The sequence below is a fragment of the Caenorhabditis briggsae genome (assembly GCF_000004555.2).
Source record: "Caenorhabditis briggsae complete genome, chrI, whole genome shotgun sequence".
Taxonomy (NCBI): domain Eukaryota; kingdom Metazoa; phylum Nematoda; class Chromadorea; order Rhabditida; family Rhabditidae; genus Caenorhabditis; species Caenorhabditis briggsae.
This window is the reverse complement of record NC_013489.2, coordinates 764,528-791,249: the sequence shown is the minus strand read 5'-3', so window position 1 is coordinate 791,249 and position 26,722 is coordinate 764,528. Positions and strand designations below refer to the sequence as shown.

The 26,722-nt window shown below is 36.6% G+C and overlaps 7 protein-coding genes across 7 annotated transcripts; 4 read left to right on the top strand and 3 right to left on the bottom strand.

The window, feature by feature from the left end:
- Nucleotides 1–5,392: 5,392 nt before the first annotated feature.
- On the top strand, nt 5,393–6,098 carry CBG26617 (the record flags this gene model as incomplete). The annotated part of the gene is made up of 2 exons (XM_045235788.1): nt 5,393–5,472; nt 5,795–6,098. 2 exons carry the CDS (start codon nt 5,393–5,395, stop codon nt 6,096–6,098), a joined length of 384 nt encoding a protein of 127 aa, XP_045100236.1.
- On the bottom strand, nt 5,797–9,382 carry CBG19456 (the record flags this gene model as incomplete). The annotated part of the gene is made up of 2 exons (XM_002646435.1): nt 5,797–6,086; nt 9,241–9,382. 2 exons carry the CDS (start codon nt 9,380–9,382, stop codon nt 5,797–5,799), a joined length of 432 nt encoding a protein of 143 aa, XP_002646481.1.
- Nucleotides 6,792–7,250, top strand: CBG19457 (the record flags this gene model as incomplete). Its single annotated transcript, XM_002646436.1, has 1 exon — nt 6,792–7,250. A coding segment is annotated over one exon (459 nt), but the record flags the coding sequence as incomplete, so codon positions are not given.
- Nucleotides 9,383–9,644: 262 nt separating the features above from the next.
- Nucleotides 9,645–10,232, bottom strand: CBG19455 (the record flags this gene model as incomplete). The annotated part of the gene is made up of 3 exons (XM_002646434.1): nt 9,645–9,812; nt 9,856–9,919; nt 10,222–10,232. The coding sequence occupies 3 exons, from the start codon at nt 10,230–10,232 to the stop codon at nt 9,645–9,647; spliced, it is 243 nt and encodes an 80-aa protein (XP_002646480.1).
- CBG26616 lies at nt 9,711–10,516 on the top strand (the record flags this gene model as incomplete). Its single annotated transcript, XM_045235604.1, has 3 exons — nt 9,711–9,731; nt 10,165–10,222; nt 10,467–10,516. 3 exons carry the CDS (start codon nt 9,711–9,713, stop codon nt 10,514–10,516), a joined length of 129 nt encoding a protein of 42 aa, XP_045100235.1.
- Nucleotides 10,517–13,359: 2,843 nt separating this feature from the next.
- On the top strand, nt 13,360–18,540 carry CBG19453 (the record flags this gene model as incomplete). The annotated part of the gene is made up of 12 exons (XM_045235557.1): nt 13,360–13,406; nt 15,169–15,250; nt 15,336–15,632; nt 15,680–15,926; nt 16,169–16,232; nt 16,395–16,413; nt 16,442–16,586; nt 17,025–17,193; nt 17,241–17,381; nt 17,425–17,779; nt 18,067–18,292; nt 18,467–18,540. 12 exons carry the CDS (start codon nt 13,360–13,362, stop codon nt 18,538–18,540), a joined length of 1,866 nt encoding a protein of 621 aa, XP_045096782.1.
- Nucleotides 18,541–19,546: 1,006 nt separating this feature from the next.
- CBG19452 lies at nt 19,547–24,027 on the bottom strand (the record flags this gene model as incomplete). Its single annotated transcript, XM_002646431.1, has 11 exons — nt 19,547–19,714; nt 19,874–20,063; nt 20,441–20,524; nt 20,766–20,995; nt 21,169–21,476; nt 21,523–21,643; nt 21,842–22,173; nt 22,369–22,501; nt 22,763–22,934; nt 22,984–23,076; nt 23,924–24,027. 11 exons carry the CDS (start codon nt 24,025–24,027, stop codon nt 19,547–19,549), a joined length of 1,935 nt encoding a protein of 644 aa, XP_002646477.1.
- Between the last annotated feature and the right edge of the window lie 2,695 nt (nt 24,028–26,722).

Below are 26,722 nucleotides of genomic sequence, written 5' to 3'. Positions count from 1 at the left end.
AATCGCGAGCTCGAGGAAGCAGAGGTTCTAACACCTGACGTACTCGAGTATATACCGCTACACCGGGACAATTTCCATATTCCACCTCACTACACCATATATGGACTACTATTCTTTTCTGATCAAGTATTCATACTAATCTACATCATGCACATCGGCTAATTCTTTTATTATATTGCTTGGCAGTTGCGGGTTATTCTGTTTGGAATGTTTTCTATGGTAAGTTTCAGAAAAAAAATTGGTTCATGCGCTTGGTACCAGTATCCCTCAAAAGAGCATTTCCTCAAAAATGCTCAGAGCATTTATAAATGCACATTTCGCGGACACCCGCATCGTAGAACCCCAGCTGTCCCTTTAAACAGAACGCAGGGAAGCGGAGTAGAATTGTAAAACGAGGGGTATTTGTGCGAATGTCTCTTTGGGATTTTAGAAGAGAACGTTGGAAGATTAGGATACAATGAAAAGCGCGCAAGTTCAAGCTCAATTATCTACGTTTCTATAAGAGATCTCAAAAAGTAGTCAACTGATAAAATGTTTAAAGGAGGGTAGACATCAAAAATTTCAAAATTTTCATTTTTACTCAAAAGATATAACTCTGAAGTATAAATATAGCTATGTACTTAAAACTCTGAAAAAAACACTTCAAGGACGAAAAAATGCTCTTTTTTGTCACCCTAATTTCTTCACTAGCTTGCTGCCGCGGCGTCGCTTCATATTGTGAAAAACGCGATGGTCGCCTCTTACACGCGTAGTATAGTGGGTACGCTCTAGGCTAGTATTCAGGAGGTCAGAGGTTCAATCCCTGCTGGTGTTTTTACTTTTTTCTTCCCTTGTTTCCTTCGGATTGAACTTTTTGAACTCGGAATTTCTGAAGGGCTACCAGCGTGCCGCCGAGGCCTCGCTCCGAGGTACCAAAATCAGTTGAAAATGAAGAAACTTGTTTTATTATGTTAACAAATAAATTATGAAAAAAACTACAATTAATTTTTAGAAAGAGACATAACAATTGAAAAAAAACCACATAATTAAAACAATCCTCGTGCAGGGCTGGTCGTCGGAAAGTGAAGGAAGCAGTAAAAATGGAGACGTCTCTGAAAATCCTAGTCATAAAACAGTTTTATTCCTAGAGTAATAACGAGAAGTAATGAGATAAATAGGAACAGTGAAGAAACGGTTATCGAAGAGAAAATAGTTTTTTTTCGCATGCCTATAAAAAACACCGGCGACTGGCAAAATAATCGGTCGATAGAACTTTAAATTTACATAAAAAATTCACTTTTATATGGGTTTTATAATAAATAAGAAAAAAGAGCTTTTTTAATGTTTGAAGTCGTTAAAAATTGAAAAAAAAAAGTCGGGAAATAAAAAAATAAAAATGTTTGCGCGTGGGATTGCGTGCTTTAGGTGCGAACACCGCGACGGCAAAATACACATTCCCTGAAATTTTCCCCGAAATTTTTGTTGTCTGCCCTCCTTTAACATGATATAACCAACGTTTTATCAGTTGACAGATCTTTGATATATTATATAGGAACTGAGATAATTGAGCTCGAACATCAAAAAAAAAATGTTTCTAACAAATGATGGTTTTTTTCAGACCTTGCCTTCGAGATGCCTCTGCAAGCGATCAGGATGCTAAGAAAAAAAATTCCAGGAAGCCAAGTTCTTCAAAGAAAAATAATTTTTTATTGTCCATTTCTTAAATTGTTGATTTTAATAACTATCTCGACGACAGTGTTCTGTAAACAATTAAACCTTGGAAGATGCCTCTAATAATAATCCAATATGGAGGTCGCACCTGAGTAAATGTTTTATTTTTATATTTTTATCAGCACCACAGTATTCAAAAAGTGACAATTTTGTCTTTGAACAGCTTGAACAATTCATTGTAATATTGAAAAACCGACACAATAAGACTTGCATTGTGAGGCAAGCTTTTACAAGCGCCCTCTTTTTCCCAATTTATCTAGTTTCCTGTAAGAGACATTGAAAAGTAGTCCACTGATAAAATGCTCATCATATTATCACAAACATTTTATTAGTTGACCACTTTTTGTTATCTTTTCCAGAAATTGAGATAATGAACCTCAAAGCGTGCACAAAAGTCTGAATTATACGATTGCTATCTTTACTTCCGCGCTGCCCCTTTCTCACGTTCTCTTCCTCTCACTATCTCGTGTCTCTTTTTTGCCTTCCTCTCTCGTGGCTCCGAAGAGCCAAAGAGACACTTCAGTCTTCTCCCTGGCGCAGTGTGTATGTGCCTACAATTGTATTGATTTTTATAAAATTTGATTACATATATTCCTTGGCACCTAAGAATGAATGGAGCCTTGTTTTTCTTATTTGTCTGAAATTTATTTTTCCAATTTAAATATGTTAATCGTTTTTAATGAAGGTGAGTTTTTTTTTCAAAAAAGCCATAGTTTGAAGTACCTCAAATAATGCTCTCAATTTTTATTTACATTATTTTACAGTAAAGGAAGCCAAACAAGAATAGTGGAAGAACCAAATAGACGTCGTTGTAGCTGCACCAATGTGAGAAGGATGGTCAGAGGAAGATGTCTAAAAGCGTCTCTGCAACAAGAAGGATTCATCCCAGATCCTTCAAAAAAGACCGTTTCGCCAAGATTCTAGACAGAATTGTCGACCATGGAAGTGAAAATATTGTGGAGGAAATGAAGAAAATCGAAAGTTCGTTTATTTTTTGAAACTCGAAATATTTTGATGATCGAAGATGTTCTAACAAATTTCCAAACTTTTTAGTTTTTTAACCTAAACTCAAAAAACTAGAGAATTCGACAGCAAAAATTGAAATTTTTTCAGCTTCCAAGGCACTGATGAAAAATGAAAAATGTAAAATCCACGATTGGCTCGTGTCTTTTGAAAAAAGTGTGATCAAATCACTCCGAAAAATGACGAACATTCCTGAAGAAGTCGACATCGAAATCGGAGACATATTCGAAGATTAAAAGGTGAAGTCAATACGTGTTGCCGTATCAGCGTTGGATGTGGCTACATTCGTGGAACGTGCAGCAAAGATGAGAAAGTTGTGAACTCAATTAACATTGCTTAAACATGTCCGTTTTGATGAATACATTTATTTTTTAAACGTTTGCGTTTTTTTTTTGACATTTCCTTTTCAGGGTCCATCCTTTCTGACATAAGTCTTTTCTCTTCCTTTTCCCGCTCTCATACGGTAGTCGGCTTTCAAAGAGGACCTTTCAATCAAAAAAAGGGAGGGAAATCTCGATTTACACTTACTTGTATAGAACGTACAGGATTCCGAAAATGAAAATTCTGTCTTACAGCATCTTGAAGGGTTTCTTGGAATATTGGGACACGTCTAATATTGAACCAACAAAATAGGCATTTTCGCTCTAAACGCGCTCTAAACTTTTAATACAAGGGCACCCTAACTTTGTACCATTTTATCTAGACTCCTGTGAGAGGTATCAAAAAGTTATCAACTAATGAAATGTAGACGATATTATGATAAACATCTTATCAGTTGACAACTTTTTGATATTTCTCACAGGAAGCGAGATAATTAAGCTTAAAAAGTGCGCTGGCTGAGTTAGGTTCGTCTTCTGCCTACTGTTGCACACTTTAAGGTAAATTATCTCGGTTCCTATGACAGATGTCAAAAAGTTGACAACTGATGAAATGTTTCTGATATTATGATAAACATTTTATCAATTGATAACTTTTTGATATATCTCACAAGAAGCGAGAGAAATCGGGTCAAAATTTGCTATGCTTCCGTACGCTCCCCATCTCCCACTTTTCTCTCACCGCCTCGTGTCTCTTTTCTGACCTCTTCTCTCGGTCTTGCTTCTCCGAGGAAGACACTTCAGTCTTCTTCCTGGCGCAGTGTGTATGTGCCTAATATTGATTTTCATAAAACTTAATTTTTTAAATATTCCTTGGTATCTATAAATGAATGAAGCCTACTATTTCTTATTTTTCTGAAATTCTTGGTTTCTATCTCAACTTGTGATTTTTTTTAAATTGAGGTGAGTTGATTTTTTGAAAAAAAAAGGTCAAAATTCTGATCTTCAGAAAGGTCCCACACAATGTGGACAACACTCCTATCCCGATACAAATGCATTCCTCGGACAAACGTGGAGCTACGCCGTGTCATACGACACCTAATAGCCATTCCAAACAAAAGAATTCACCACGTATCTCGACTTGGGAGCAATGATTGCGTCCTGGAGAACCGTATGAAGGAAAAGTCGCGTCACTAGATGGTAACAGTACTTTCCAACAGCGATTCGATCGGTACATGAGCGATGGTTTTCGATTGTCTTCCACATTCGGAGCTCGCGCCGTCACAGAATGAACCGACCTATTTCGAAAGGATATTTAGTGTAACGTCGTCTTTCCTCCATTAATTCATAAATTCCATTTTTACAGAGTCCCAACAAATTTGTCTTCGTCTGACCCTCCACAATTTGGTTAACGGCGCAATCCATCCAATTGGCTTTCCCGTTCTGCCGAAAAACAAATAAGTATATGGACCTTGCTATTTTTAGTGTTTTCTAGTGGATTCTATTTTTTTCACGCACTTTCAGCATTGTGTTCCACACTTGGCTATGAAATAAATGTTATTTATATAAACAGTACAGCCCACGTCGAGAGGACATTCAGTGTACTGTTCCACATCTGGTTTAAATAATAAATGTTTCCTGTATAAAGATTGTTCTATTCATAAGCATCACATGTTTAAAAATACACAATTTCATAAGGAAAGACCCCTAGTTTTCAGAACCTTCCGAATCTCCTGGACCCCTCTTTAACTCAAGCGGTCGGCAACCTAGTAGGCGGCAGGCAGCGTGTCACAGCCGCACTCATTTTTAAGCGCAATTATCTCAATTCCTAAAAGAGATATTAAAAAGTGGTCAACTGGTAAAATGTTGATCTTATGACCAGGAACATTTTATTAGCTGACACCTTTTTGAAATCTTTCACAAGAAACTATATAAATTGTGTCCTATTCCGAGAGTGCGGGAGGACCCTTCCTCTCACTATCTCGTGTCTCTTTTTTGCCTTCCTCTCCCGTGGCTCCAAAGAGCCAAAGAGGCACTTTAGTCTTTTCCCTGGCGCAGTGTGTATGTGCCTAATATTGATTTTTATAAAATTCTATGAATATTCCTAGGCACTTATAAATGAATGGAGCCTACTAATTCTTATTTTTCTGAAATTTCCACTATATATATCTTTTAATGGAGGTAAGCTCGAAACTAGAAAATTCAAATTCTAATAATATGCTTACAAAAGAATGACAAAATTTCTGATCTTGAACTATTTTCAGACGACTTTACAATTTATGGAAAAACCATTTCAAGATGTCCATCAGAGATCTTCAAGCGAATTTTAAATTTGGACTACAATGCACGGTGATTCTTCCGAATCCGAAACATCGCGAACTCAACAGAAAAAAGAAATAGAGACAAAGAACTGGAAAGTGAAGTGAGAGGAAGCAGATCTCATCTCAGCTCGAAGGAAGAATCCCGAACAACCCGCAGTGGCATCGATCCTAACAATACTATCAAGAACGGCAATGTCAAGAGTACTTTTAGTTTTGTTTTCTACACATTGAAAGAGAAATAAAAGTTATATATAGTCCTGCCACACTTTTTTCATGAATTTTGAAAATTTATTCAGAAGTGCAAAAAAGCATTTCAAACGTCCAGAAGGGATAAAAACATCATTCTAACAAAATTTGGTGTCATATAGCACACAAACAGAGACTTTTGGCTCCAGAAACTGGTTCGTTTTGCTCTTTTTGGAGTCTCAGTCCGCCTCGACCAGCTCCGATTCCAACTCCACCAGCTCCGATTCCATCTCCACCAGCCCCGATTCCAACTCCACCAGCTTCGATTCCACCTCCACCAGCTCCGATTTCACCTCGACCAGCTCCGATCCCGCCTCTCGGATCCCAGAGCTCCGGATCCCAGAGCTCCGGGTCCCAGAGCCCCAGCTCTCCAGCTGATGCTGGAGAACGGACTGATTCTCACTGTTTCTCTCTTCCCTTATATGCAAACAATCCTGGGCGATCCTTATCTCTTTGCTCCATTTTTTCACTTTTTTTATAAAAAAAAGTTTTTTTCCAAAACGTGAAATTTTCTTTCGCTAAATTTCCCAAAGTAATTAAAATTTTTTCGGATTTTTTTTCGCGTGTTCCATGTTATAATTGCATTCTCTTCTTGTTTCAAAAAGTGCATGGCTGGTCTAGTGGTTTACACTGTTGGCAATGAATCCCAAGGTTTTTGGTTCGACCCCCGCCTAGGATTTCCCTTTTTGTTCGTTTTTACTTTTTGTAAAAATAGGCGAGAATTGTTTTTGAAGGCCCCTTGAACTGCAAACTTCAAATGTGATGGAAGGGCCCCCAAACCGTAAACTTTGAGCCGATATATCTCGATTTTTGTGAAAGATATCAAAAAGTAGTTCACTGATAAAATGTTTATCATATTATCAGAAACATTTTGTCAGTTGACAACTTTTCGATATCTCTCACAGGAACTGAGATACATTGGATCATAGTGGACGCGTTTTTTTTCTATCAAACTTCTCTTTTCCTTTTTTCTCTCACCGTCTCGTGTCTCTTTTCCAACCACCTCCCTTGTCACTAATTCCACGAGAACGACACTTCAGTCTTTTCCCTGACGCAGTGTGTATGTGTCTAACAACTTTATTGATTTTCATAAAATTCTATATATTCCTTGGCACCTAAATGAATGGAGCCTTTTATTCTTATTTTTCTGAAATCCTTTATTCCCATTTCTAGATTGACGTCGGAAGGTAAAGTCTCATTGGTTTTCATTGATAGAAATGTGAAAATCAACTCGGATGTGTACCAAAAGTTGGTGTTGATGGTTGTTTTACGTCCGTGGGTCACTAGCCACTTTGGCCAGCAACCCTTCATTCTTCAACAAGATTGGGCCCCGTCCCATGGCTCGAAATCCACGAAAGCTGTTCTCGACGCTCATTTCCCTGGCTACTGGGGCAAGGACATGTGGCCCGCTTCCTCGCCCGATCTGAATCCACTCGACTTTTCCGTTTGGGGATATTTGGAGGAAAAGGTGATGGCTCGATCGCACCCAAATGTGGATTCACTGAAGGCCGCTTTGCTCAAAGCATGGGATGATCTTGACGATGACTACCTCCGGCGCACCGTCGCTTCTGTTCCAGCTCGTTTGAAGGCGTGCATCAAGGCCGAAGGCTCAAACTTCGAATATCTCCTCTGATATCTTTTCTATTACTATCATTTGTTGAAAAAATAAATCCGGTTCTTTTGTTGAAACTCCATTTTTGAAAATACAACAAAAAACAAGTGTCTCAATACTTTTCAGCCACCCTGTAGTTGAATTTTAATGACGGTGAGCTTTTTTGCAAGGGGTTTGTTTTCAAAATTAGGGATTTCAAATAGAAATTCCAGTTTTTCGACTGCGAGACACATCTGAAACATCTGTGTTTGCAACTACTCAAGTTTCGGAAAAAAAAATTTACCACAGATACAGAGGATGCGTTTGTTCCCGAAAATTTGGCTCAAAACATCCGTGGATACAAAGAGGGAGAGTATGCATGTGTAAGTTAAAAGCTCCAATTCATATGGAGCCGCAAATTTTCAGGTTTGTGTCAAATACTTCCCTGGAAATGAAGCAGTATTCAGAGTTCATTGTCACGAGAGGACCGCCGATCGGAACATTTGGGACCAGAGCGCGTATCAGAAAAGCCACAAAGTGATTTAATGCAACAATTACTGTTGGTGTACGTTTAATGGGGGACTCCGACCAGAAATTTTTATTGCATTAAAATGTGTTAAAATTTATCTATTTTTCAAATATTATTGCGAAAAAATTCAAAGAAAATCCGAAATCCCCGAAAAACGGCGTTGAAAAGGAAGAAAATTCAAAAAAAGGTGCCGCCGGGGGACGAGGATTTTCAGTGAGAAACTTAGGCCACGGCAGCGGGCGCCTTTCCTATGTGGCAAATTTTCCGGATTTTTTTCAATTTCATGTCCGGCAAGTAAAAAACGTAAAAAACCACTGTCGGCGACTTGAAAAAAAGGCTGTCAGGTGCCGTGGCCTAGGTTTCTCACTGAAAATCCTCGTCCCCCGGCGGCACCTTTTTTTGAATTTTCTTCCTTTTCAACGGCGTTTTTTGGGAATTTCGGATTTTTTTTGAATTTTTTCGCGATAATATTAGGAAAATAGATAACTTTCAACACATTTTAATGCAATAAAAATTTTTAGTCGGAGTCCCCCTTTAACATTTTTTAGAGTTCAATATTTTATATTGTGTTTTTTCAGGACAAGCAAATGTGCAATATCCAGTTTGGAAACAGGTCGTTTGTGAAAATAAAATATATTTTTTTGCTTCCTTTTTTAAAATAAACAAGTTTAACCATAAACAAGCTTTGAAGATTTGAATCGAAGTCACTCAAATTTCTTGGGATCCCTAAACTTGAATAAAGCCGAAAACTCGTTGTATTTCTTTACGGCTTTAGGTCCCGATGGGAAATCCTTAAAGGTGCATTTAAAGGAGCATGCATTTTTGTAGTTATTTTCTGACCTATTTTTTCCGATTTTTTGCGGGAACTACTGCACAAAAATTAGGGTGTTTTGCACTGAGTCTGCAAACACGCAGCTGACAGTTTTATAATTCCGACAATAGTGTTGCGCCTTCAAACTTCTACAGTAATACCGTGAACTAAAAATATTTTCCTTTACCCGATTTATTAAACATCTCGATTTTTGTTCGTTTTCCGTTAATTTTTTCCCAAATTTCAGATTTTTTTTCCCGAATCCCAAATCTTCAAAGCTCTTTTGCATATGTAAAATGCTTCTTCGATGTCACAAGGAAAAAAGGGGCGGAGCCTATTTTCTCTTCTCCCAAAAATCTCCTGAAAAATCTCCTGAAAAAAATTTCAGAAAAAAAACTTATAACTTATACTGATAATTTTTTATCATAATATCATTGGCATTTTATCAGTTTACTATCAACCAACTGTTATTTCTCATCAACCGACTACCAAGGCTATGCATTCTTATCAAACAAATGGACAGTTATCCGATGGTTCGGATTCAGTGGCCTTTGTAAACGATAAAAAGAGATTTAGTCGAGAAAATTACTAGTTTATCCTTATCCAAAGACTAAAATAGTACAAACGATATAAAATATTATGGAAAACCAGCAAAACCCTAAAACACACTTCAAAACTACTCTATAAAAAACCTAAACTCAACATAACCAAAAACACGACTTGCCACGTCGTCGGCGAGACGGGCTGTACGCGTACGGCCTCAGCGGAATAGCGGAGCGTCGTTGCGAGTGGGCGCGTAGTACCGTAAGTAAGGGTTGATGAGTTGGCGGGCATGCCTACCGGCAACTGGACAACGAAACGTCGTATCGTTTATTGTAGAAAAATATACAAATCAGACGGATACAGTCCCATCGAACCCTTTGGCAGGACCTGTATAGGTCATTTCGAAGTTTTCTCCGTTCTCGATGAAGTGACATTTCTGCTTGCCGAACAAATTGTGACTCAAAACTCCTGAAACAACAATGAAAATGATGCCTTTCCTAAAACAGCCTAGTTCCAACCTGGAGTGTTACTGATTTCATCGATCAGATCTTGTTCAGTCTAGTTTGGGCGTTCCTTGTCTCTGGTTCTCCAATCCATTGGTGGTACCCACTCGATGAAAATGCATTCCGGAGCGAATGAAGCAGACAGTTTTCGCCTGATTCATCATGGCTCTTGGGAAATCGGAAGCTGCGTTTGACTCGACATACATTGGATTTTTAAGCTAAAACTTGCGCAAATTTTCAGCTAGTTCGCAGGACACCTACCCCATTAATTGTGCAGATGGCATTGAAAGTCTCCAAATAGCAATCAAATGATCTCTTATAGGAACTGAAGTAATTGAGATTAAAGTTTAAATACTCGGTGGCGCTCTATTAGAACCATTCACTGCACGGCACCGCAGCGACACAACGCGCAAAGTAGCTGCTGACGCGCTTCACGCTATGTTGCAGGTAACGCGCCAACGATCGATGTCTGCGTCTCTAAAGTGATTCGCACTCTCGCATCAATTGCGCGAAATTTTGCGAATTGTTTCGCTGGGATGCCGTGCACTGGAGATTGCGAAATTCTAAAAGCCAATCACTAGAAAAATCGTATTCTTCAGAAATATGTTCAATAAATACAAAACTTACAGTTTGCACATGTTCGCATCCCAAAATCGAATTATCGCAGACCAGAGTATTAAAATATGAATAAAATATGTGAAATTCTAGAAAAATCAGAAAAAAATAGACACATACACACTGCGCCATGGGAATGAAATACGAACGAAAAATAGCGCCGGCTTCCCCGTTTATATTGTGAAGTGAGAGACTATTGAAAGATGAGAGACGCTAGATTTTTTATGACTGTAAAGAAAAAGATGAAGGAAAAAAAGGAGAGAGAAGGGAGAAAGAGAAAAAAATAGTTTTCCATCAGCCGAATTGATTCAAAATGAAAGAAAAATATTGGTAAAAAATATTTTAAAAACTATGTGTTTAATGAAATATTTATCAGATTATCACTAACATTTTATCAGTTAACAAAATTTCAATATCTCCAATAGGAACTGAGATAATTGAGCTCAAAGGACTGGTATAGATAACGAGGCCGCATTCTGCCGACCGAGCACTGCAGAACGCACATTTCAAGCTTAATTATCTCAATTTCTGTGATAGATATCAAAAAATTGTCAACTAGCAAAATATTTATCAAACTATCAGCAATATTTTATCAGTTTACAAATTTTTTGTATCTCCTATAGGAACAGAGATACTTGAGCTGAAAATAAGTGCATACTCTAGCCACGAATCAGTCCCTGATACCTTAAAAGAACATTTTTCTGTAGATTTTTTTTTACTGAAAACAATTACATATTCAAATTCTACGTTGTCGATCCAGCCATGGTTACAGCCAAAGCATTGAGCAAGAACATAGGCTCCGCCCCTTTTGCTGCGGTCACCAGTTATAATTTTGAATTTTTAGCATTAAAAAATCTACTCTGAAATCTAAGAATCTGAAAATAAATTGATTTTACTTATCTCCAAAATCCCAAACCCCTCAATTTTCCTCGATTTTCCTTTTCTCCCGAAATCTAATGTTCCTTTAAAATGCCCCATTCATGTCACTCATCCTAAATCTAGGCCATTTTGAAAAGAAAATAAGAGATGCTCCATGTATTCTCCGTTCCCCGAAAAAGCACTTTTCTAAGTGCCCCTGTCTGTGAAACGGAAACCCATAAATTACGTTTTCTCTGACGTCTCTCATTTTTCTGTACTCTCTCGCTTTACGGCCCCCAAAAGGCTAAAACGGGGAGCCGGAGTCATTTTATTCGTGTTTCATGGCGCAGTGTGTATGCGCCTAAAATTTGTTCTGATTTTTTTGGAAACTCTAAGTAGTTGAAAACCTCGAAAATTCCAAAATTCTCCAATTATGTTGGGAATTCATAAGGTGTGTTATTTCAGCCTAAAATTTGTCTTAAAATCCTAATTTCAGAGCTAGTGGAAACGAAAAAAGATGCTGGTTCGGCATAGCTGAAATGACCGACGTTTGAAGGTAAGGAAAATAACTTTCCAGATTTCTTTTGCTTAAAGTTAAAATTGGGTACCTAATTAGCTATAATTAGACCCAGCCAAAGGGGCGGAGCTTACGCGGTGGGGGTGTTTTGGATGGCTGTAACTATAGCTAGAAGGGAAGGATCTATATGAAAATTTGTATCAAATTTTGAATATGTAATTGGTTTCACTCGAAAATATACTTGGAGAGAACTTTTCCCATATCCAGAGCATGCAGTCCATTTGAGCTTAATTATCTCGGTTCCTGTAAAAGATATCAAAAAGTAATCAACTAACAAAATGTTTATGATACTATAATAAACATTTTATTCGTTGACAACGTTTTGATATCTTTCACAAGAAGCGAGATATATAGACTCAAAGTCGGTAAGCCTACATCCACCGCGTAGCTCCCTCATAGAACGCTAGTTGCTCTTTAAGCCCTTTCATCTCACTGTCTGTAAGAGATACCAAAAAGTGATCAACTAACAAAATATTTATCACATTATCAGAAACATTTTATTAATAGACAAATTTTTGATATCTTTCACAGAAAGTGAGATATATGGGTTAAAAGTTGGTAAGCCTAAATTCACCGCGTACCTCCCTTGTAGAACGCTTGTTGCTCTTTAAGGCCTTTTATCTCAATTTCTGTAAGAGATATTAAAAATTGATCAACTAGCAAAATGTTCACCACATTGTCAGAAACATTTTGACAGTGGACAACTTTTTGATATCCTTCACAGAAAGTGAGATATATGGACTCAAAGTCGGTAGCAGGCTTGTTCGGAAAAACAAATTCGGAAAATCGTGTTCTCGAATTTTTTCCCGACTTTTTTTTTCGGAAAATCGAGTTCTCGAATTTTCTCGAATTTCAATCAGTCAGAAATTACCAGTTTATTTGACAAAAACAACAAAAACAACAAAAAGCACAAAAATGAAATGGAAAACAATAGATGAACAAGCACAAGTAACAAAAAGTAACAAAAGTATTAATTATTTTTTGAATTTTGTTGATGAAATCCCATCAATTTTACATTCTGTTGCAAAAAAAGAAGTTTGGAAAATTTCACCTTAAATCGACCCCGTAAATCGACACCGATTGCGGGTCTCGCCGCGCTTGGGTTACTGTTGCACCTGTTTCAACTATACAAAGTAGAGATTTCGAGAAAAAATTTTCCGAATATTTTTCGGAAAATCGGAAAAATCGATAACTCGATTTTCCGATTCCGATCAAGCCTGGTCGGTAGTAAAATTTTCCTTAAAATCTAATCTTTTTCTTCCAGATCATTCACTCTACCAAAGATTGATGATTCGGCACAGCAGAGATGACAAAATGAGGAAATGTGTATTTTTTGTAGTTCAATCAGTCAAACCGACCGAAGACAACGGACCCGATAATTGTTTTTTTTTACTATGAAAGTTCAAAGTGAATAAAAGAAATTTGAATAATACCAAATGACAAATTTTCAAAAATGTTGAACTTTTACTGAAGTTAAAAACAAGGGGCTCGCGGAGCAACACTTCTCTCTCTCTCTCTATTATTTGAAATCTCAAAGGGAGTCATTAACAAATTTCATTTCTCGCCTCCACCCACACTCACTCTATGTTTACCAGTTGCTATGGAGCAGAGACAGAGAGCATTCATTATTTTTCATTTTCCATATTTCAATTGCTCTTTTTTTTGTTTCTAGTCTCTAGCTTTTCCAGGATACAGTATTCTCTAAACTTTTCAAAATGCCGTGCTGGCCACTTAACTATTTTTCAAAGGAGCAGAACGCTGGGTAAGCAGTAATGGCTCAATTTATCTCGGTTCCTACGAGAGATATCAGAAAGTTGGTAACTGATAAAATGTTTTTGATTATATGGTTAGCATTTTGTTAGTTGACCACTTCTTGATACCTTTTTTAGGAACCGAGATAAATTGGGTAAAAGTTGGAGTCCCTGGTTTTACGGTATTCTGACTTTTCAAGGGCCCCCAGATCTTTAACTTCGATTCGATTTATTTCGATTGTTGTAACAGATATCAAAAAGTTGGTAACTGATAAAGTATTGATGATAATGCGATAAATATTTTGTTAGTTGATCATTTTTTGATATCTTTTACGGAAGACTAGATAAATGGGGTCAAAGTAGGTAACCTGAAGAGCCTTCTATTCTATGGTTCAACTTTTGTTCACTAACTTTTATCCGTTGCTTTTAGCGTAATCCTGAAAACATGAACTTGCTGTTTTTGCTGAATCTAGGTAGCTCAAAGTGTCCAAATGCCTTATAACTCATCCTCTCTGGCATGTGACACTTGAGAGGGGCTAATGAACTAACCCGTGACTCTCATTTTTCGTATAGTTAATCCTTTTCAGTTTGTCATCTTTAGAATGTGTAGTTCTAGAAAAAAAAAACGATCATGAAAAATATAGTTTTCTAGAAATTTTGAGCCTTTGGGAAGTTGAACTTTTGGTAAAAATATTATTGGTCGAGATAACGAATGCTCCTCATTACTTTTGTCCATTGGGGGAAGTTGAACTTCTGAACTAAACGGTTCGACTACCAGCCGATGCCCATATGAATGAACTGCCATTTTGCCCCCCCCCCCCACAACCTTTAAGACCCCAAAACTATGACAAATCTCACATTTCGAAAAACCCAAATCGAAAAGCGCGCTGACCTATAATTAGGGACGGGGTTTGCTGTTTCCAAGAACTAAATATCAAATTGTGTTTTTGGCTTTCCTAAAAGTTACAGGCTAAACAAAAATTATTTTATTTTACAATCGAGGTTTTCAAATTAACCACACTGAATATGATAGAAAAACTCAAGAGCTACGAAATGATACTATTCGGAATACTGTACCTTGTCTATCAACAAAGTTACAAGCCAAAACCCGTCGAGTGCCGCGGTCACAGTTATGGCTTGTAACTTTGTTCAGGATTGTAAGTTTATTCATGAATAAGATACAGTTTTTAAACAGTATAATTTTGTAGCTCTTGAGTTTTTCTATCATATCCAATTTAGTTGGTCTGAAACTGTTCATTCTGAAAGAAACTATGGCAGATCCCGCGAAGGCCCAGTCGCAAAAATGATCGAAAGCGGGTTTTGAAAAGCAGGCAAAAAATGTGCCAAAAGTTGGCTAAAAACGGGGCATAGATGGGTTGAAAAAGGTCAAAAAGGGTCAATAATGAGTCAGAAGTGTGCCAAAACTAGTTTGAAAATGGGTTAGAAACGGGCCAAAAACGGAGTGAAAATATGTCTTTCGGTTTCAATATTTTTACGCTATCTAACTTTGATACGATAGAAAAATTTAAGAGCTACAAAATGATACTATTTGGAGTACTGTATCTTGTCTATGAACAAAGTTGCAAGCTAAAAAGCTCTAACCGTGTGGCTCAGACACTTTTTGGCTTGTAACTTTGTCCACAGAGAAGCTACCGTAGTCCAAATAACACCAGTTTGCAGTTCTTGAGTTTTTCAATTATATTCCATTCAGTTGGTCCCAAATCATTCATTCTGAAAAAAGCAATGGAAATTTGAAACAATCCTTTATTTCAGACCCAACCTGGCCGCTCAAAAAATGTCCTGGAAAGTGTCAAAGGACGAGTTGAAGATCATTGTGAACAAAAATGCAAATACGGTAAGTTACAAATTCTTGGTGTGGATGTTTGTGTGTAGCTGCCGAGAGCCAACAAATATAGAAATGATAACGATTGAATATTTAGAGCATCCAGAAAATGAGTCGCGAGTTGGAGAACAAGAACTCCAAAGAGGAGAATCCAATAATCTCAAAACGTCGAGTCTTTGGATCCTATGCATTGGTGGGCACCCAACGTGCCGAGTTTCTTCAGTTTAAGCAGTTTACAATGATTCACCTTTCTCCGGATGTAATAGACTATTTGTATACCCTTAAACAACTGCAAAATGATAATCTGGCCAAGTTTCTGGGAATACAGTGTAATGATGACACTATGCCAACGTTAACCGTTCTGCATACACTTGTGGAGCGTGGGACACTTGAGGTACCGAGCTATTAAGGCGATCCTTCAAAACCCCTCTGCTTTTCCAGGAATTCTGCCTGAACCAAGACTTCTCGATGAACGAAACCTTCAAGTCTGCATTCATGAGAGACATGTTGAGAGGACTCAATTATCTTCACAAGGGACCAATTGGATATCACGGATTCTTACAAGCAGCCACCTGTCTCATCGATATCAATTGGGTTTTGAAACTCTCGTTGTATGGAGTCACGAATTTCATTTGTGATGCGTTGGACAACAAGAACATCCAAGCACCCGACTTCCTTGACCGGACCGGCGAGTTGCCTTCAATTTGATCTATCTCGGTTGTAGTGAGAGATATCAAAAACAAGTCAACTAACAAAATGTTTATCTTATCATAATTGCCCGCGGTATGTCCGGGGTATCAGGTTCCTGTGATAAAATAGAAGAAAATCAACAAGAAATGTAACAAAATCGGTTTATTATGAACAAGTTAGAAAGAAACAACAAATAAAAGCTTAGAATTCAAGCAAACTCACTTGAAATCGTTAAAAGAGTCTCTAGAACAACCACGAGCCAAATCCAAGCTCGCAATCTCTCAAAACTAAATTTAAACTGTGCGCGCGCCGAGCGGGATAGCGGAGTGTCGTTGCGTGGTTAGAGGGAACCTTTAGAAGGAGTTGGAGGGTAGATGCACCAGGCAACTTCATTTTTAACATTTTGACAGCTTTTTGATATCTCTTACAGTAACCCAGATAAATTGACTCAAACAAAACCTTTCAGTCTCCTATGCTCAATACGTGTGCTTCCCACCTGAGCACATCAAGCAGTACGATAAGACCGGAGAAAAGCCGCCAAGAATGGTGCGAGGCAGTCAGAAAGGCGATATGTATAGTGTCGGAATGATTTTATACATGATGATCGAACGAGACGATCCGTACATGTTTTCGCATGAACTAGGACGACCAGATCAGCGTAAGAAACAATTTTTTCTACGTCATGACCCAATTTTTTCTAGGTCATGACCCTATTTTCTAGGTCAAGAGCCAATGTTTTCTAGGTCATGACCTAGTTTTTTTTTCACTTTTTCAATTTCTAACGATTTTACACTTTAAAACCCTGTGCTCGGTTTAAGCACCTCTCGGTTTTTCCTAGGTCATGACCCAATTTTTTCCATGTTGTGACTCAATTTTTCTAGGTCATGACCCAATTTTTTCCATGTCGTGACTTTTTTTTAGGTCATGAGCGTATTTTTTCTAGGTCATGACCCAATTTTTCTAGGTCCTGACCCAATTTTTTCTTGTTTTTTCTAGGTTCATGACCCAATTTTTTTCTAGGTCATGACCCAATTTTTTCCAGATCATGATCCAATTTTTTCTAGGTCATGACCCAATTTTTTCCGTCGTTTTGCAGGTCTTGTCAAAGACATAATCGTCAATAATAAACTGCCACGTATTGCCGAGGAACATAATTCTGAAGCACTACTTCTCGAGAAGTGCAAAGAATGCTGGAGCCGTAAGCCTGAAGAACGACCGGATGTTAGAGATATTATGGACACAATTTCAATTGTCTATGCTTCAGCGTAATTTTTTGACCTACAGTAATCTTTCAAAATGGTAAATATTTTAGAAAAGGAAGTCTGGTAGATCAAATGATGAAAATCAATGAGAAATACGCGGCCGAATTGGAAGACTTGGTAGCGATCCGAACAGAAGAGTTGGCTTATGCGAAAGAGACTACAATGAAGATTCTGAATGAGATGTTGCCACAGTATGAGTTCTTAACTCGTTATTTTGTAATTCTAAAATTTCAGAGCAGTAGCAGAGGATCTAAAAAACGGAATCGTTCAAATGCCAAGAAGCTACGAGTCAGCGACAGTGATGTTTGTGCAGATTTGTGAATTCAACGTCCTGATGAAGAAAAGCACTCCTGATCAGGTCATCGCGTTTCTCAACGACGTTTTCGATCAGTTTGACAGTGTCATTAAGCATCATGTGGCTTATAAGGTGGAGACTACTGGTGAGACATATATGGTCGCGTCTGGTGTACCAGAGGAGAATGATGGGCAGCACATTTTTGAGATTGCTGAGATTGCCTTGGAGATTCGAGAAGTGGCGGCAGTGTATGTTTTGCCGCACGACCCGAAGTATATTGTGAGTTGTGGTTTTGTAGCTCAGCTGGTTTCTGGAGCGTCGGAAGATTATAGATGGGTCTAGAGGACTCTAGAAAGTTCTTGAAGGCTCCTGAGGGTATTAGAGGGTTTTAAAAGACTCTAGAGGATTCTTAAAGGCTCTAGAAGATTCTGGGGGGGGGGGGGGTAATTCTAGACGACCCAAAAAGGTTCGGAATCTAGATAATTTTTGGATGGTTCTGAAAGATTCTATATTATTATAGAAGTCTCTTGAAGTCTGGAAGTTTGCGAAAGATCCCAGAAATCATCAAAAATGTTTTTCAGCTCCGCATCCGTACTGGCTTCCATATGGGACCCATCGCTGCCGGTGTCATTGGTATAAAATCGCCACGGTACTGTCTTTTCGGCGACACCGTCAACTACGCCTCTCGAATGCAGTCGACATGTGCTCCGAACCAAATACAAACCAGTGAGATTACGGCAAAAGTGTTGGAAAACTCAAAACGGTACATTTTGGATGACAAGAAGCTTGTGTATGTCAAGGGAAAAGGTAAAGAACGCTTGTGAACTTTGAACTCATAAATCTCATTTCCTGTCAGAGATATCAAAAAGTGGTCAACTGATAAAATATTTATCATGATATCAGCAACATTTTATCAGTTTATCACTTTTTGATATCTTTCACTGGAAACCAGATAAATTGGTTACGGTAAATAGTTTGCAGGAGACATCAAATGCTACTTGCTCACTGGACGCACTTATCGAGGAGCAAAGCAAGTCGAGGAGCTGCAAAACTGATTTAAAAATAAAGACATTGAATTTTGCTACAATTTGTTGAATATGAATATTTTTTAAGTTTATTCTGCAAATACCATTCAGGAACACACTAAAAATGATATAGGTAAGTGCTGTTTAAGCTCAATTATATCGGTTCCCACAAGAGATAACAAAAATTCGTCAACTGATAAATTGTTTGCGATCTTATGATATACATTTCCTCAGTTGATTATTTTTTGGTACTTTTTATGGGCGCCGAGATAATTGAGCTCAAATTTGAAAGCTACCTGGCCGACCATTTCTCCCAAACCTTTAACTTTGACCTTATTTTTTTCGTTTGCTGTAAATGACATCAAAAAGCTGTCAACCAATAAAATTTTACTGATAATATGATAAAAAAAATCGGTCTAAACAGGGAAAATTATTGGAAATCTGTGATTCAAAAAAAAATGGGGACCATAGAAAAATGGGAAGAAGAAACCCTGAAAATGCTCAAAATGCTCTGAAATTCAGATATTTTTTCTGAATTTCTGAATTTCTGAATTTCTGAATTTTTGAATTTCTGAATTTCTGAATTTCTGAATTTCTGAATTTCTGAATTTCTGAATTTCTGAATTTCTGAATTTTTGAATTTCTGAATTTCTGAATTTCTGAATTTTTGAATTTCTGAATTTCTGAATTTCTGAATTTCTGAATTTTTGAATTTCTGAAATTCTGAATTTCTGAATTTCCGAATTTCTGAATTTCTGAATTTCTGAATTTCCGAATTTCTGATTTCTGAATTTCTGAATTTCTGAATTTCTGAATTTCTGAATTTCTGAATTTCTGAATTTCTGAATTTCTGAATTTCTGAATTTCTGAATTTTTGATTTTCTGAATTTTTGAATTTCTGAATTTCCGAATTTCTGAATTTCTGAATTTCTGAATTTCCGAACTTTTGAATTCATGAATTTCAGAGTTCCGAACTTTAGAAATAATAAAAGCTTAATAATTTTTATTAAATAAATGAATTAATTAAAATAGCAATTTACGAATTCTGCATAACTTCTCGAACAGTTTTTTCAAAAACCGGCTCGCAAAGTTCAATTCCTGCACTTGTTAAATGGACAGTGTTGTCAGCATATGATAACAAAGTTCTCTTATCAAACGTCAAATATTTATCATCCTCGACAAAGACATGGCTCAAATCGAAGAACTGAAAAGTATATATAAATTTTGAGTCAATTGATCTCGGCTCCTGTGAAAGATATCAAAAAGTGGCCAACTGATAAAATGTATATCATAATACCAGCACCATTTATCAGTTTATCACTTTTTGATATCTTTCACAGAAAATGAATGGGCTCAAACCTACATGACACTTGTTGCACGTGATCTGCGCCAACCGTTTCTTCACAGGGCGCATCTCCTGATCCGCCAATTTTTTGTCCAAATGCAAAAATTCTAAATTATCATGCTGCGTTATCAAATGATGAAGGAAAATGTGCAAAAAATTATCATGGTACAGTGGGTGCGCATCCAAGATGTAGAGTTTTTTCACGAATCTGAAAAATGTTGAAGATTAGACCAAGGACCTAATCTTTAGGCTCTATTATCTCGTTTTCTGTGAGAGATATCAAAGAGTGGTAAACTGATAAAATAGTTATCATAATATCAGCAACATTTTATTAGTCGGCAAAGTCGTTATATCTTTTAGGGGAGCCAAGATAATTTAGCTCATAGAAACGACATTAGATCAGAGCATTTACGGTAAGACCTCATAAGCTTTGGGCAAAAGTATCTAGTTACTTGTGAGAGATATCAAAAAGTTGTCCACTAATAAAATGTTTATCATGTTATCACTAACATTTTATTAGTTGACGACTATTTTATATCATTATCAAGAAAGGAGATACAGATTCACTTGTTACTAGCAACTTACTTCTCATAAAATGCTACATTTTCATTAATCTGGCTGGCTAGAGGATCATTGTTTTGAACGGGATTCTTTATTTCTTCCATGTATCTGAAAAAATGCATTTTTAGTTTCAATTATCTGATAAATTATTCTTCATTCTTCACTTTTGAGTGTCAGAAATGCTAAAATTAGCACTATTAAACTTATAGCTTAATTATCCCGGTTCTTATCAGAAATATCAAAAATCGGTCAACTGTTAAAATGTTTATGATAGTAAGCTTAACATTTTATCGATTGACAAAATTTTGCTATCTTTTATGGGAAACGAGATAATTAAGCTCAAAGCTACCTGGTCACCACCAAAAGCACATCCGGCTTGTACAGCTCAACCTGCTGTTTTGAAAATTGCAGTGCTTGTTGGGAATCCACTGAATTGCCAGAATACAGCACATAGTTTCCATAAACCGACATGTAAATGAAATCCGAGTAGTTGTAATGGAAATGTGCTCTAATGGGCTCCACCAGATTTCTTGAGTAGCTATTTCCAATCAACATTATGGACAGTGTTCCGTTGCCGCGCTGGAAAGACGTTGTTCCGATCTTTGAGCTCCATTACCTCGGTTCCTATGAGAGATATCGAAAAGTGATCTGGTAATAAAATGTTTATCATATCACTACCAACATTTTATCAGTTGACCAATTTTTGGTATCTCTTACATGGACCGAGATAATTGAGCTGGAAAACTACTCACTCGAAACCTACAGTACCCTCCAAGGTTCTTCCTTGGAAATGGTGTCTCTGTGACGATCTCTGTGCATGGATCCTTCCAAGTGTCCGCATTCCAGAGCAATGTTGAACTTGCAATGTTTTTATCAATAATTTCTCTGGTCTCAGCCGGCAAATCGAGCTTCCAGAAGTCGTAATTTCTCACACTATACTGTAGATATGCATTTGCACCGAGGAGCAAAATGGTCAAAGGAATGATTCCACTCATTTCGAATTTCAGATATTGTTTCTCGAAAAGATGATGTAGAAGAATTGAGGTGATGAGGATGGTTACTGTAGTGGTGGGTACTGTAATTGGAATGGAGGATGGGAGACTTACAGATGCAGAAGATGTAGCTTTTGAATAAATTATCCAGAAAAATGATGACAATTGGCCAGTGCACCAAATAGAGCACATAGGAGATGTTGCCAATGTAAACGAGAGTTTCAGATTGAAATAACTGTAATTCAGGGATTTTGAAGTTTGAAGCTGGAATTGTGTGCGAAATATGGACCGTCTCCTTTGATCCAATTTACCTCGGTTCCTATAAAAGATATCAAAAAGTGGTCAACTAGAAAAATGTTTATCACATTATCAGCAACATTTTATCAGTTGACCAATTTTTTCTATTTCTTACAGGAATCAAGATAAGCTTTACCTGAACATTCGGCGCCTCACATGCAATGATCACTGCTGTGAAAAACGTCACCAATGGTCTTAGAACCAAAACGTTTAGTTCTCTTGGCATCAGACAAATTGCCAAAATGCATAATGAGACCGTCGCAATTTCCTTTGCTTCCAATGGAAATTTAATTTTTTTATCGGATTGCTCTTTTTCGGGAAGGCTCTTGCTCCGAATCTTGCTCCAAAACAGTGCACAAAATCCAGCGGAAAATTGCCAGAGTCTGAGGAACATGAAGTTGAATGCGAATTTGTCAAGGATCAGGGCAAACGTAGTGAATCCAAATACAGTGATAAGGATTACGGTAGCCAACTGAAAAACCGGGAAAATAGAAAGCCACCATTCGGATCAACTTTGAACTCAATTATCTCGGTTTTTATAAAATATATCAAAAGTTTGTTAACTGATAAACTGTTACTGATATCATGACAAATATTTTATCAGTTGACCACTTTTAGGTATCTTTTACAGGAACCGGCTCAAAGTTAGAGGTATTCAAAAACTAACTTTCAAATAATTCCTCTTCAAAATTTGCATCCCAAAAAATAGAATAGGAACAAAAAGATAAAATTGGAGCTCAAGTGATAAGGACCATAAATGAAGATAGGCATTGATAGAGGATGGAACAGCAGCAAACTGAAAATGAAGAAAATTTGAAAAATACTGTAAAACCTGTAATAGAAGGGCCCCCACACTGTCAACTTTAAGACAATTTATTTTGATTCCTGTAAAAGATATCAAAATGAGTCAACTAATAAAATATTGGTGATATTATGATAAACAATTCAACAGTTGACCACTTTTAGATATCTTTCACAGGAATCGAGATATATGTGCTCAAAGTTGGAAGCTAGAGGGCCCTTCTATTACAGGTTTTACGGTATTTATTTTCTAAACCTCATTAAAATAATCTGCTTGATCGTGAATGACAAGTTGATTAGTGACCAGACAAAGCGATGCCAAGGAGTATCGATTGTTGTTTTCCCACATAAAATCACCCAAAAATAAGTGGACCATGATAGTGATTAGAAATACGATAAGGTAGTAGAGAGGAAGAATTCGTCGAAATCTGTGATTAATTTTATCTTGGGGAGGTGTTACAGTAGGAAAAGTATTACCTTTTATAGTAAAACAAGAGGAAATCGGAGATTTTTGATATCTTAACATTTGTCAAGTTTTTTGCCATGAGAAATCCAGATATGACGAAAAATCTGAAAATTATATTTTTCGAGTCTTTCGTCCCTGTCAGCTGAGCAACGCGTTCGTGATGCTCCATACCTTCAACTTTGACTCGATTTTTTTCCGTTTCCTGTGAAAGATAACAAAAAATTGTCAACTGATAAAATGTTAACCAAAATATCACCAACATTTTATCAGTTAACAAAATTTTAATATCTCTTAGAGGAACCGAGATAAATGATTTCGTAGGAGTGGCATACTATTCACGAATTCAGGATAGTACCCCGTAAACTTTAAGCTGCCATATATCGATTCCTGTGAAAGATATCAAAAAGTGGTCAACTGATAAAATATTTCTGATAATGTGACAAATGTTTTATCAGTTGACAACTTTTTATATTTCTTACAAGAAACTAGATAAATTGGGTCAAATCTAGGAACTTTTTATCGCAATGCCTAAAACCTCTTTCTGACCTTATTTCTTTTAAGGACACCAAAATCTTCACTAAAAGGTACAATCTTTTAAAATTCATAGTAAATTAAAACTCGTAGAAAACTATAAGTGATCAGAATATCTCTAAAAATCACTGCAAAAAACCATTCATAATCGTCCGTTGTTTAAAATTTCAGAATTCCCGCCAAAACTAAAAATCCCAGGCCAGCATGCTTTCATTTTGAAACAATCTAGTCACTTCCTAAAAATATTTGTAAAAATTCAGACCTTCAATTTTGACTCTATTTTTCTCGTTTCCTGTGAAAGATATCAAAACGTGGTCAATTGATAAAATGTTTATCATATTATCACCAAAAGTTTATTAGTTGACACTTTTTAGATATCTCTTAAAGGAACCGAGATAATTGAGCTTAAACCAAACTCACATATCCACACCCAAGAATCCATTGACAAAAACGTTGGGAGCAAAATGAAATAATAAAACAAAAATGATTGCGATGCCTCGTAGACATTGTATATCTTGTCTCATCTTTTGATGCAAAAAAACAACAACTGACCACCAATTACTTGTTAGCACTTCTCTTTAGTATGGCCGTTGCCCGAAGCAGGAATTCCTGTCCCTCTGGCCATTAATGCGTAAGAGATTTAGATTAGGAAAACCCCATTGAACTGGTTTTTTGTTCTCTTTGTCTTTAGAAGGTGTTTCTTTTATTCTTTTCTAGGTGAGGAAACTGTAATAAACCGCCATGAAAGCATTATATTATTGGATTATAGGGGTCAAAGGCACCGAATTTTTTTTCTTTTTCGCGCTTTGGGACGATATGTAAATGCGCTCAAACGCGATTAAATTTGAATTTTCTTACAAGTTACTGTTGATTTGAAGGCGCACCACCAGAATTGATAACTTGTCTTCCGAAACGCTTGTATTGTGTACTCCTCTCGGACAGCTGATTTTTCGCGGATTTTCAGCAAAAAAAATGGAGAAAGCTGGTCAAACGAAGCCTCCAGATGGGTTTTGTGCTGATATTTCGCTGAACGATGTTCTGGAATGTGTGATTTTCGAGGTAGTATTCACTGACTACGGTACATTCGCATTAGAGCGTATTTACACACGACGTCCCCGGAGATAAACGAGCCGTCTTGAATTCTGACTTTGAGAAAAATTGGGCGGAGCTTGAAAGTGCGGTGAAACCTTGCACAGCTTGATTTTCAGGCTCCGCCTACTTTACCCACGGAAAAGGGCCCAAAAAGTGTGTTTTTCAGCTCTCCGAGCTCCTTTTTGGATTTCCAGATTTTTTGAATTTTTGCTAATTTCGGGTTTTTGTAATTAAGGGTTTCTAAATTTATTGGGGTTTTTTGGATCTAATGAATTCAGGTCTTTTTTTTTAACTTTTAGGAGTTTTAGAGGTTTTCTGAAATGTTTTTTGTCCATTTCTGTATTTCAGTCAATTATTTCGATTCCTGTAAAAGATATCAAAAAGTGGTCCACTGATAAAATGTTACTGATATTATGATTACCATTTTATCAGTTGACAATTTTTTGATAGATTTTTCAGAAACCGAGATAAATTGGCTCAAAATTAAGTACCGTTAATTTTCAGTTTTTCGACATCTATCTTGGTTCCTGTGAATGAAATCAAAAAGTTATAAACTGATAAAATATTGGAAATTTTATGAAAAATATTTTATCAGTTGATAACTTTTTGTTAACTTCTCCAGAAACCGAGTTAAATTGACTCAAAGTTGATCTATGTCAATTTTCAGTTCTTCGATTTGAGTCATGATGGTGATACATATCTGACATTTGATAAGAGAATTTTCTTATCAAATGTTAATTCATCTAACAAGTGCAGGAATTGAACTCTTCGAGAAATTTTGCATGATTCTTAAATTATTATTTTAATTGATAAACTTGATAAATTTTTTTAAACTTTAATTAATTCAGAAATTCGGAAAATTATATTTTTTCCTTTTCCAAGTCTAAATGTCATTTTAATAAATTGACTCCAGTAATTAGTGCCCCGAAGAAAATCTAGGTCACACCTGTCCTACTGTAATTGGTCTTTGAGGACAGATGGCTGGTTCCAATTTACATAAATCCAGAAGACGTAATGGATATTCTGAATTTTTTGAACGTCTTCTTCGTGGTCCATCAACCTTCGTCAGCTTCATTTCTCTTTTTCTCTAATGTCTCTCATTTGAAAAATCCTTATAAGGCTTTACTGTTATTCTCATTCTAGCTCCTGCCTGGCGCAGTGTGTATGTGCCTATATTCTTTTATTGACTTTTTCTGAATATTTCTATTTTTGATATTTCTATGAATCCTTAAATTCCAAAAGATAAGAATTCAACTTTTGAAACTTTGGTTGCTAACGACTTATGCACACTATGCCCATAGGTGAGTTAAAAATAATTATTTTTTGGAAAATTGTCGGTTTTAATTAAGGCTAATTATTATTAACAATTATAATCTTTCGGGACATTATGGGAACCATGTTTTACGTACAATCTGTTTACAGACGAGAGGTCCCAAAAGTTTTAAAATTATAGGTGTGCATTTATTTAAAAAATAAAGGGATGAGGTTTTTCTAGGCCACGGCCACCAGTCTCGAAATCAATTATTAAATTGGCTTAAACAGCAAAAATGATCATTAAAAACTTCAAAATCATGGTGGCCTAGAAAATCCTCTTCCATTTTTTTTTGGAAAACCTTCAAATTTTGAATAAATAAAAATGTTTTTTTTTCCAGATTCCGATCACTAAGAAAAGTTTTATTTTTATTAAAGCTTTCTTTATCTGAATGACGTGAAAATCCGAATCTAGGTCATGACCTAAAAATTAAAATCTAGGTCATGGCCTAATAATTAAAATCTAGGCTGTGACCAAAAATTCAAATCAAGGTCACGACCTAGAAATCCAAATCTAGGTCAGTACCTAAAAAGTAAAATCTAGGTCACGATCCAGAAATCCAAATCTAGGACAGTAACTAATAATTAAAATCTAGGTCATGGCCTAAAAAAGGAAATCTAGACGTAAAAATTTAAAAATTAAGTCAGTACGCAAAAATTCAAATCGAGGCCATGAACTAAAAATTAAAATCCAGGTCATGATCTGAAAATTAAAATCTAGATCTTGACCTGAAAATTGAAATCTAGGTCATGACATAAAATTTAAAATCTTGGTCATAGCCTAATAATTAAAATCTGGATCATTGCCTAAAAAAA